The following is a 12840-nucleotide window of genomic DNA, read 5'->3' on the forward strand; positions in this document are numbered from 1 at the left end:
AATTGGTTTCGAATTTATCCAAATTGTTCAGGATTATTTTAAAAACATTTTAAATTTTTCTTTCCATTTTATCAGGCTAGAACTGTTTACATGATATTATTGAGCAGGTATTATTGAGTTGTGTTTTTCCAATACATTATCCAAATAATTTGTACATTCTGCTCTCAGATTTTCAATTCTTTGTGCTTAGGGTTTGAAAATGGTATGAAAATCCTTCTTTATATATATATATATATATATATATATATTTAATAATACTTTCATGAAATATTTCATTTACGTGATTAGAAAACATTCAAAAAAAAAATAAAAATAAATGTATTATATCTTATTAAAGTTTACATCAAGTGAAATATGTCGAATTGTATTACATTTATGTAAGGTCCACTTGTAAAGGCTATATTTTTGCTTAAAACATGTGATAGTCTTAAAATCAGTGTTTGTAAATAATTGTGCCAATTTGAATGGACTATTTGAAACATATACATCTTATATGTACCTACCAATGGATTTTTATCACGAATTAAAAGGTACCTATACACCGATTTCATCAGGTAAATAAGGTAACAAAAATTATTTACTATATGTACCTAATATTGTTTGTAGATATTTTAGTTAGTCATTCGAAATGTGTAAATTTTTAAAGTTGAATTAAATGAATTGATAAAAAAATAAATACAATTAAAAATTTGTTCGATATAATATATAGTTATGTCACGCTCAAGTATAAAAGTTCTAAATTGTCTTTTTTTAAATACATTATGAGAATAAACGTTGAAAAAAATGAATCTATAATCTAAAATACATCATGAGATGAAAACTTTCATGGTTTGCTATTAAATTTTTATCATTTTATTTTTTATATCGATGGTTTACAAATTATCGTTTATTCTTCAAATTTTACTTTTAATTAAATCATAACATTTTTGGTATTTTATTATTATTACTCGGTAAAATCTATACATAACCACTTTTGTACCTAAATTCTTCGGATGCGAATGACGTATACCCTTCAACGTGTGATTTGATACTTTTCTGACATTTTTTAATTTTCAAATTGTTTGATTCATTTTTATAACACGAACTAATATCCATGTTTTGTGGTTTCCGAGCCATTCCATCAAACATTTCATATATATCCACTTCTACATGTAGGTACTCATGTGACAACTTATTATCATCTAAGGACGCTTACCCTGTCAAATAACTATTTAGCTTGCTCTGAGTTGAATATCAAATAAAACTAACTTAAAATCGAGCTGATAAAAATATTTATTGCAGTGGAAAGAGCTCTGAGTTGATATTTATTATATATTATATAATGAGTAGGAAAAGAACTGAAATTGACTAAAAAATAAAATAAAAATGGATCTAGGAAACATAAATATATCACTCAGACAATGTTGCTGGCTAACACGTGTATGTTTTATATTTACCGAATGCGGAGTATAAACTTGATGAAACAGATTATAGAATACAACTTGAATGACACACCTACCTTGTAATTGAAAATAATATAAGATAATATTGTTTAACATGTGTAACAAAATATTTATTGTGTTACTATTATATATTTATGAGAAAAATAATTGAAACGTATCATTTTCCACTTAAACCTTCATAATACATTGTAATAATGCAATACGTCTGATAATAATAAACAAACAAAATTATCGTGCACACCCTCCAGGTGGTTCCTTCAATCATAGCAGTTTGTTCACATGTCAGTTATAATATGATATTTCGTACGACAGACAGTCGCATAACAATATCATTTAAAATTTAAATTCAAGAAAAAAAAATTATAATTATTGTCAAGATGAACATATCATTATTATTCTCAAGTTGTGCAGTTTTCATATTTTTGTTTAGTGCTTACGCATCGGAACAAACATATTTTCTGAATAAAGACTACATAAGTAAAATTAATAGTGTTGCAAGAACTTGGAAGGTAACGCTATTGCGTAATATAATATTATTTTTTACTGTTAAAAAACTAAAATTCTTCTGAACAGTAGATGACCATCAAAATGCATAATGACTTTAAAAGGTATCAATTCCGTCTTACCTTTTTCTTTATTATCAATGAAATGTAAATTAACTCAAAATGTAAAAATAATAAATAATAATAACAACGCAACAACAAAAAATAAGTAATATCTCTGTACATTCTGAACATTTTTTTAGTTGAACGGGTTATTTGATATATAATATTTAAATTAAGTTAAATTAAGTTTGGAAAGAATTAATAACTTATAGCCGAATAAGATGATAAATTTTTATTTTTATCTGTGTTCCAATTATTATCGTGATCTACACGTACCTATTAGAACAGTGTGAATAGGACCGTGGTATATATATATAGATTAGATTTAGTCTCAATATTTTGAAAATTGCATTGTGTATTTATGATAATAAAAAATAAAAAGTATTGGTAAAAATTTCAATTAAAAAAAAATATAATTTAAATCATAAATGAAAAAAACTTATTTTTCATTTAATATCCGATTTTATAATTATTTGAACTTCAGAGGTATGTTAAAAGAATTGTTCTTTCCTTTTTTATATTTCTAGAATTATATGGGGAAATTTATGATAAATTGTATTTGAAATGTTCCATCCTAATGTTTATGAACATTAAAATTGAAAACTGGTTGTACTCGTATTTTAATAACACAAGTAGTTATGTTACGTACGAAATGAATTTATATTATAAATTGTGTATTAATATTAGTATACATATAATCACACCTTTAAACTATATATGTAATTTGAAATATAAATATAATATGTAGTAATAATAAATGAGTGTATGAATACCTAAGTTAAAAATGGTTTTCTAAATGATCTGTTTAAACTTGTTTAAACTATTAGTTGTCAAGTTTGAATTGTAAAACGCAATTGATTAAAATAATCTGACGATTAATGTCTTAAGAGATTTAAATATACCTACGTTGATATATTTCATTATTCTGTAATTAGTCATACACTTTTACGTTAACACTATTATAGGAATGACTATGATTACAATTTTATTACATAGACTTTTTATGTTTAAAATATAAAATCGATGTTAGTTTTGTAATTTATCATTAATTCAATAAATTCGAAACCAATGTTATTATAATCAATAAGACCCGAAATCCAGATCGAAATGCATCTTTTTTGAGTGCTCTAAGCAGATGCATTCAAATGTCAATATATAATTATTCTCATATACTATAGATACTTCAAAAGTACAAAGATGCAAACTTGCATTTTGCTTTTTTTATGTAATTTTTGATGTTCATCTATTTATAAAGATTTTTTTAGTATTTTTAAGTGAATTGTATTAATATTTATTGTATAGTATTTTAATATATTTTTGGAGGAACTTATAGAGTAAATTGGTGAATTTAAAATATTTTATCAGAAAAATATTGTTTTAATAAAATTATATGGTTTAATAGTTATTGAATATAATTCATCCGTGCCAAAGTCCAAAAGACGATGTTTCAATCATTATGAACGATTTAATGTTCTTATCTATCTACCTGGATTATAAAATGTTATAAAAAAAAACCAAATTTTACGGTCTGTTGGAAATAGACATATTGTAAATTTACTTATTTTATTGACATTTATAAAATAAAAACTAAAAAAACTGAAAATTTCAAATGTTTAAGAATAACTTAAAAAGATTTGAAAATTTATCAAAGTATATAAAATTTCAATATAAATATTGAAACATCACATCGGTTATTTGAAACAATTGGGCGAAGGTCAGTTGACATTTACACCGGTTATCCGTGCGATAACCAATGTAATTTAATCTTATGTTTGCCGTCGTTACGTTTATATTTTAACTGTTCATTATCGTATGTGAAGTACGTCCTATACGATGTATAAGAATGCTCTTTCCTGTACGTTTCGTTAGTTCAGCGTCAGCTTGCGTATGTAAAAGTGATTAGTGTTTTATTATGAAATTTAAGTTCTAAACATAAAAGTTATTAAAACCATTCGACATGTTTCCGAAAATTAGTTAACGTGATGCCGCAGCTCACTTAAACATTTCTCATTACACATTAAATAGAATTTTATAAATCGTTCAAATATTCAACGTGCAACAATGAAAGTGGTAGTTGGAAAAGAAAAATAGCTGGAAAAAAAGAAGTTGTAGGCAAAACGTTAAAGGGATAGTTACAAGTAAGGAAAAAAGGTTCCCGTATTAATGGTCCACTTTTACGTCACAAAGCTGAAGACTTGGCAAATAAAATGGGTAAAGACGATTTTATTGCGACGGAAGGATGTTTTCAATGTTGGAGGAAAAAGGAGAACATCAGGTTCATTACAACTTACGGAGAGTAAGTGGAAGCCGATTTTATTGCAGCACAATCATGGTTTGAAACTCATTAGACCGATTTGCTGGCCCAGTACTCTGATATTTTCAATGCAGACGACACTGGGCTTTATTTTAGAGCTTTGCCTGAACACATACGCACTCAAACTTGACAAAGCCAAAGGGTCAAAAATGAGGAAGCAGCTACTCACAATTATGTGCTGTGCTAGCATGAACTGGGAAAAACGAAAATTAATGGTAATAGATAAGAATCAGAACCCACGGTGTTTCAAGAGAGTGAAAAAATTACCAGTATATTACTAAGCAAACAAAAACGCTTGGACAACTGCAGTAATTTTCAAAGATTGGCTGATCAATTGGGACAAAGAATTCAATCGGAACATTTTATTAGATATTAATTGATAATTTCATTGTCCCGCTCATATAATTGACTGCATAAACTTAAGACACATAAAAGTTATCTTCTTATCAGCGAATACTATCATACGCACCTTCAAAGCTTATAACAGATTAGAAATTGGAAGAAAGTTCTCGCAGTAATTGATAATTTTCTATACGATGCATCTTATTCCTTGCAAGCTAACGAAAAACAAATAACCATTCTTGATGCTATTCATCTGGAAAAAGAAGCGTGAAATAAATTAAGTGTTGAGACAATTTGAAATTGTTTTCGTCACGGTGAATTCATAACAGACGACAAACACGAACATAGTTTGCCTGAAAAACTAATCGATCTGTCAGATGAAATGTATGGCGATTGGATTAATGTGAATTCACTCCTTGATATGGCAGAGATTCCAGCTAAAGAAGAGATTTGTAATGCGGTAATGAATTCTCAAACAATTGAACAGGCCAATACTGATGAAATTATGATAAATGATCAAACAAGGAAATTTTAGCAGCTCTAAGTGTTTTCAGGGAGTTGTTCAGCATCGTACTAATGAAATAGGTTTTGAGCAGCATTATTCATTTGAAAATTTGGTCATGGAGTTACTTGACACAAAACAACAAACTTTGATCAAAAAATACTTTAAATAATATAGTAAATATATACATTTTTACATACTTTTTTTAAATTTTATAATATACATACATGCATACATTTTTATTATTTTCTTTTTTTTTCATAGTACACACAATCCAATCGCTTTTTAGAAACAATCGATTAATTGACACATTTCACTTTGGTTCTAAAGTGTTTCTAATAAGCAGCTTCTACTGTTTATATAATATATATGTGTGTATTTAGTATATAAATTATAAATGGAGGTTATTACTTATTATTATTTAAAATTTCCGAACAGTTTATAATATATCGTGAGATTAAAATTATTTCCAGTTTACTGTTTATTTATTGTGTGTTTCTTGGTTTAATATTTAGTTTTAATACTATTATTAGTTTGGTTAAGTTAAAGAAATTTTATAAATTCCAAAAACCAAACCATATTTTTTCTATCAGAAGCGTAGTTTTGTTCTTGTATAAACATTTTTTTTATAAGGTCATTATTGCATCGATAAGGAATTTTTAGGATCAATTTGTTTATATGATAATAATTAATAGATACATAATTCCAGGCCCTTATTGTTATCAATATTTAAATGTTATATAATACGTCGTATTTGTCATGTTCTAATATTTATTGTTGATATTATATCACCAGGTTGGTATCAACTTTCATCCAGAAACTCCTTTGAAATTCATATTGAGACTTTTGGGTTCAAAAGGCGTGCAGGCCTCAACAACATATCTATTTAAATCGAACGACCCACTGTACAAGACCATATTAAGTATTCCGAAAGAATTTGACGCGAGAAAAAGATGGAAGAATTGTACGACGATCGGGACGATTCGTGATCAAGGGAATTGCGGCTCTTGTTGGGTGAATATTATTTTGATTAAATTACTTCTAACTACACTAAATTTGTATAAAAATTGTCCTCATCTGACTATGATAGGCATTCAGCACTTCTGGAGCGTTCGCCGACCGCTTGTGTATAGCGTCGAATGGAAAATTCAATCAACTATTATCAGCTGAACAGGTAACGTCTTGTTGTTACCGATGTGGTTTAGGTTGTCAAGGAGGCTATCCGATCAAAGCTTGGCAATATTACAACACACGTGGTCTGGTTACTGGAGGAAACTTTAACTCGTTTCAAGTAAAACAATATAATGGATAATATTTTTATTTTTATTTTTTTTAAATATAACAATACAATAGGCATTATAGATATTATTAGTTATTATAATAATTGAATACATGCTTTAAACTAAAATACCTTGGATTAATGACCATTGATGGTTGAATAATGTAGGGATACATCTAATGCATTTCTTCACTGTCCGTTTTTTTCTTATACGATAAAAAGTATTAGTAGTTGTCTTGAAGATAAAAATTAAGAATTTCTATACAAAAAAAAAAAAAACAAAAAAAATATTCATAGTCAAAAAATTAGTGTAATTAATCTAACTGGAATTAATTAATAAGAGCATAATTTAGTTAAATTGTTTGTATTAACTAGTTGAATAATTAGGTCAACGAGAAATCCTACAAAAAAAATTCTTGAACTAAGAAACACAGACATACGAAAGAAGAAGTAATGAAAATGTAAAGATTCTTTATAATAATCCAAAAGTACTCTCTTTTATTAGGAAAAAACTATGAGAATGGTACATGATGTATGGAGAGCAGATGGATAGTTAATTAAAAATGTACTAATCAATAAAATAAATAAAACGAGACCCTCAGGACGACCCAAAACCCGATGGATTAACGTAGTTGACAAAAATGTAGCAATGTTAGACCAAAATGCAACATAGAAACAGCATATCAGAGAGACAAATGGAGAGAGATTTTGATGGCAGCGATGGTCCTGAATGGACTGCTAAGCTGATAAAGAAGAATAAGAAGAATAAAATATATGAAAAATGTGTTTATTTGTTAATTATTTGACTAAAAAAAAAAAAAAAAATGGAATCTTTATTGTTTAAAATATTAATCGATGTAGCATTAATTAGTTAGGTATATTCTATATTATAATCAATTTAATCTGTATATTATGAATGAGTTATCGTATTTTCGATTATTAACAATATTTTCAAGAATAGTTCATCATGGAAAATCTTACCACTCACATTTTTAGTTTTTTAGCTGAATTCCTTTACTTTATATAATACTTTAAGTACCTACACAATCCTACAGCAATGATGCCAGCTAAAATTGTTGCATATAATTTTAATATGTACACAATTTTAGTTCAAAAAAATATTTGAAATTAAATCTAAAATAATCAATGGGCAGTGGACAGTGGAGGAAAATGGATACACCTAATTTAATTAGTTGAATGTTTCATCTCAAAACTATAATTATTACATATTAACCTAACCTATAGTAAAATTTTAAAACTGGTTCTAGGGGTGCCAGCCATACACGTTTCCACCGTGCTCGGGTAATAATTCATGTAGCAATCAATTGGAAAAAAATCACAAATGCATGAACAAATGTTACGGAAATACATCAATTTCCTATAGGAAAGATTTTAGATATGGTAAAGTTATTTTGTGATGGCCTTTTTTATAATAATATTATGATCTCTCATAATATTACGATCGTATTATGGTATTATGATCATACTATTATAATATAAACGTAAAAATATTACGGTTTTGAGAGGATATTTTGAAGGTATTTGAAAGGTTTCGAACGTAATTTATTAAGTAGTCAAAAAAATCTAATTTAATTGGTGGATTGGAGTGGTCAAAATTTAAAATTTCCAGTAGTTTTTAAAATCACTAGGAAAAAAATGGAGAATTCCGGGGACACGGACCTAAGAAATAAAGAAAAATGGGAATTTTTATGCTAAATTAATTTTTGAGAAAATAGATTATAGATATTGGAGTAACTCTAAAAAAGAGTAGAAAATAGATTTTCACCACATGTATTAACAATTGGTACTCCTATAATTCTTCTAAAAAAAATTAGCCCAAAAAAAATGTTGCGATGGGATAAGTTTACGTATTTCTGGTATTCAAACAAATCTGATAGAAGATTAAATTATCTTAAGGCTGAATCTGCAACAAATGAATCAGTTTTTATTCCTCGCATATTAATGATACCATTAGATTATCCATTCCAATTCAAGAGAATGTTGTTTCCTATAAAAGTATATTATGCTATCACACTGAATAAATCACAAGATCAAACCTTGAAAATTCCACCAACCGATATAATAAGAGACGATTGTTTCTCACATGGACAATTTTATGTGACAAGGCCCAGAGTCAGTACAATTATAAGCTTAGTTATTTTTATACCAACAGGAAATATAGAGAAGTTTTATAATAAAACTGCTGCCATAAGTTATTATTTTTGAACATATTACATCAATTAAAGTTAATATAGGTATAGTAGGTTAACGATAAAAAAAAATGCACAGGTGTCAAGCGTAGTACTTACTTTGTAACTCATTTTACTAGGTAATTCAACATCTACGTGGGATTAAAAATTAACAACGTTTTTTCTTGGTCAGTTTTTTATAAAATATAAATTAACACTAACACCAACAATAAATAGTTAATTAATTTAACAATTTAAACCATGGGTGAATCCGGGTATTTTTTATCTTCGGGTATAATTATCTATATATATTTTAAACTAGCACAAGTGAAGCTAATATCAAAAGCTATAATAAGTATAACAAATATTAAATAATGATATTAAATAGCTTGATTACTAATTTATAAATGAAAAATTATTTAAAAAATATTATTCAAATCGTATTTAAATATATTAAACAATATTTAATCTTGCCAGATAACAATTAAACTTATATTTTGTATACTTTAAACCCGGAAAGACAAGTAATTCAGCCACTAATATATAATGAAATATATAAAACAATGGAAGTGGAGCACTTTATTTGGTGAATTACCAAAGTCAATTAAATTATTTAATAATCATAATGATTTTTTAATACGACACTTTTATTATACTATTTTCAATTTTAGTTAAAGACTTTCCATATGTTCTTGTCTACGAAAACATACAGAAAGATATGATGATTTACGGACCAATCGAGTCATCTTTTGATGTGTACGACGACTTTATATCGTATAAGTCAGGTAAATTCAATATTAATAAAAATATATTGTACAATAAACAACCGATTATATATGTTCAACAAATTTACTTGTTTATAGAAAAAATGTGGATAAGTGAGACATTGTAAATTTCATGAAGGTCACTGATGTGATAGATTTATATTCTATATTATGATTTTTTTTTTTATTATATACGATAAATAATTCTGACCGGAAATAAGGTGTAAGTCATCCTAATGCCTAGAGTATTGTATATTACATTACTAATATACTAGTAATATTATTATTACTAACCCAATTATTATTTAATACAGCAAAATTTCTATATTATTACGAAATCTCAAGGGCAAAACAATATTGTATAAAAGAGAACTTCGTTAAATTGAATGAAACGAATTTGATACTAATTTTTTGGGGTTTGATAAAACATTTGATCACACAAAAAATTTGGTTGAATGGAAGTTTGTTGTATGGAAGTTCCACTTTCTCACTATCAGTATCCTATAAACTAATACCTTCTCATAATAATATTATATGGGAAAAATTTGTATTTTTATATGTTTGTAACGATTAAAATTAAATAACAACTGAACCGATTTCAAAAATTCTTTCATTGTTATAATACTTAATAGTTTTAAGTAACATAGGATATATTTATTATAATACAAAATTAGAGGTTCTTAATAAAACTTCAATAATCAATTCCAAAGTGTAAAAAAAAATTAGCCATAAAATGTCTAAAATCACATGCGCTGCAGAAAATATTTATGATAATATAAAAAAAAAATATTCTATTAAAATATTAAAGAAAATATCTATATATAACTACAAAATCCTTTTGATACCGTATTTCCTACTATTGTAATTATGTCCATTTAACTACTTTTTACATTTTAAAAGTTGATAGAAATGCTGACCAATCAGGCCTTGTTATTAAATACATACCATAGAGTAATATTACTCTATGATTCATACCTTTGTTTTAATCCTTATCCAATTAAATCATTTCATATTTTCGTTATTTAAAATTTACAAAAAATAACATAAGCAAAAAAAGAACAATAAAAATAATAAAATCTAGCAACAGAAAAGCATTGGAGGGAAGGCTAGTGATTAATTACTATAAAGTTAAATATACTGATCTTCTTTATTACAACCATCTATGATTTTATTAGTTATAAACAGAACTACTACCTGCTCACAAGGAATTTTGTATTAAAATATCAAATTTCACCTATAAAAAAGCGGGTAAATCGTGGATGTCGCTTTGCTGTACAGTAGGTACAGTGGGTTTCTGTAATGGATGAAATTAAAGTTGAATCCAATGATATAATTATATCATTGAATACGAAAAACGATTCTGAGCGGAGGTGGTTTATCTGTCTAGGCTCTAGGATATATTATAGATTATTAAACATTTTTAAATCTTAGATCTAAAAAGAAAAAATTTTATGTATTTCTATCTCAGATAATTTTAACATTGTCGTAATTTTTACGTATCGAGACAAAATTTGAACTTTTAATGCATATAAAAAAAAAAAAATCGTGGCTATGTATTTTTAATATTTTTTCAACTGTTATTTTAACAATATGTTAGGTGTCTTGAATTAAGTTTTCAAGCTTTTCTACCCAACAAATAAATTTATATCGATATTTATAGAAAAAAAACTAAGCAAGTTGAAAAATTAAAATGTCAGTAAACAGATCAAAACAAATCAAAATATTTTGAAAATTGTATCAAATGTAGAAAATGCCTATATGAACATTCAATGAAAATTTCAATTATCTGTGGTCATTTGTTTTAGAGTTACACCAAAATATGGAAATCACTAAATGAGAAATCTAGTGAAAATCCAATGTTGTACAAATTTAAATTTCAAACACTCATAAAAATTTAATTTGAATTTCTGGTGGACATTTTTTTGTGATAAAGATTGACAATTTTATAAGGAATCTTGTATTACATTTTCAAATCTTAAATTTAACAAGAAAATTTTTTATTAATTTTTAGCTTAAAATAATTTGCGATTTTTTGTGATATTTACGTATTCTGTCAAAATTAAAACTTTGAATGCTTATAAAAAAATCGAAAATCGCATATTCCTATAAATAGTTCAACTTAAGTTGAATTTTTTTGAAAATTGCATGGTGGATAGAATACTTATATAAACATTCGGTGAAAATTACATATGTATTATGGTAATTTGTTTTAAAATTACCTACATCAAAAACCAAAATCAATTTTGTCGATTGTATGTAAAATTTCCCGTTTTTCCCTTAATTTTAAGTTTGTTTATCTCGATTATATAGAAAAATATTACTTTGACCCCACAAAGTACCAACTAGATTCACTTTCTGATCGAACGCGGTACTAAAGTCAAAAATCGAAGCACTTTTACTGCCTCAAACCGTGATGACAGACACAAAAAAAAAAAATAAATAAATAGAAACACACATCATGGTAAAATCAATACATTCCTCGATTCACTCATAACATTATACATTTAAACAACAAAATTACTTGCAAATTTTCATGATTTAGATGATTTTTTTCAAAATTTGTGTTTCAAAAGCTTATAGAAAAAATTTAATTGATCGTCATGAATATTTTTGAATTTCTGTAAAAAAACTTATGAGGAACTTATTTTTTGTTTTAAGGTTTTTGATTAAATGAATAATTTTGCATCCAAATTTATGAAAAAAAAATTAAAATAAATCTGGTGATTCAATAAAATTTTAAAATTTATTGTACCTAAGATATTGAGTCATAATATAGCAGTTAACGTTTTACTACATTGTATAATAATAATATTCGTCAACTGGTTTCAGGTGTTTACTCCAAAACGCCCAACGCCACATATTTGGGTGGCCATTCTGTTAAGTGCATCGGATGGGGAGTCGAACGAAATGTGCCATATTGGCTGATGATGAATTCCTGGAACAGTACTTGGGGAGACGGAGGATATTTCAAAATCCGGCGGGGCACGAACGAGTGCAAAGTCGAGGATTCATCGACGGCCGGTGTGCCGGAATATTAATATTAGGACTGGGATTGTTTATTTTCCAAAGTTGGATACTCGATACTTATTTATAACATGTAATATATTTCATATATTTTTAATCGCAATATGATTTTTTAAATTTTTTAATATAAGTATGTTTGAGGTTTTATGGAATTAAAGCAAATTTTTGTTTTTCATAATTGTTTTAAAAAACTAACTTTATTACAGGGTAACAGCAATTTTGACTTGTAAAATATGTATAAACTATAAATTGTAGTTTTAGTTGTAGTTATTTAATCTGTTTGATGTATGAATTGGTATTCTATCTATTATAGAAAGTATCAATTATCAAATCTGATATGAAATTCAAGAAAATTTGTTTAATTTCATTCCTTAATGAG

The 12840-nt window shown here is 26.5% G+C and overlaps 1 protein-coding gene across 1 annotated transcript; it reads left to right on the plus strand.

Annotated features, from left to right (window-relative positions):
- Positions 1 to 1731: 1731 nt before the first annotated feature.
- On the plus strand, positions 1732 to 12639 carry LOC107170713 (cathepsin B-like). Its single transcript, XM_089215609.1, has 6 exons — positions 1732 to 1951; positions 6001 to 6219; positions 6296 to 6496; positions 7753 to 7885; positions 9345 to 9458; positions 12267 to 12639. The coding sequence occupies exons 1-6, from the start codon at positions 1820 to 1822 to the stop codon at positions 12473 to 12475; spliced, it is 1008 nt and encodes a 335-aa protein (XP_089071735.1). The 5' UTR covers positions 1732 to 1819; the 3' UTR covers positions 12476 to 12639.
- Positions 12640 to 12840: the final 201 nt, after the last annotated feature.

The sequence above is a fragment of the Diuraphis noxia genome, unplaced genomic scaffold (assembly GCF_037042655.1).
Source record: "Diuraphis noxia isolate RWA-SAM2 unplaced genomic scaffold, SU_Dnox_SAM2 contig0001, whole genome shotgun sequence".
Lineage (NCBI taxonomy): Eukaryota > Metazoa > Arthropoda > Insecta > Hemiptera > Aphididae > Diuraphis > Diuraphis noxia.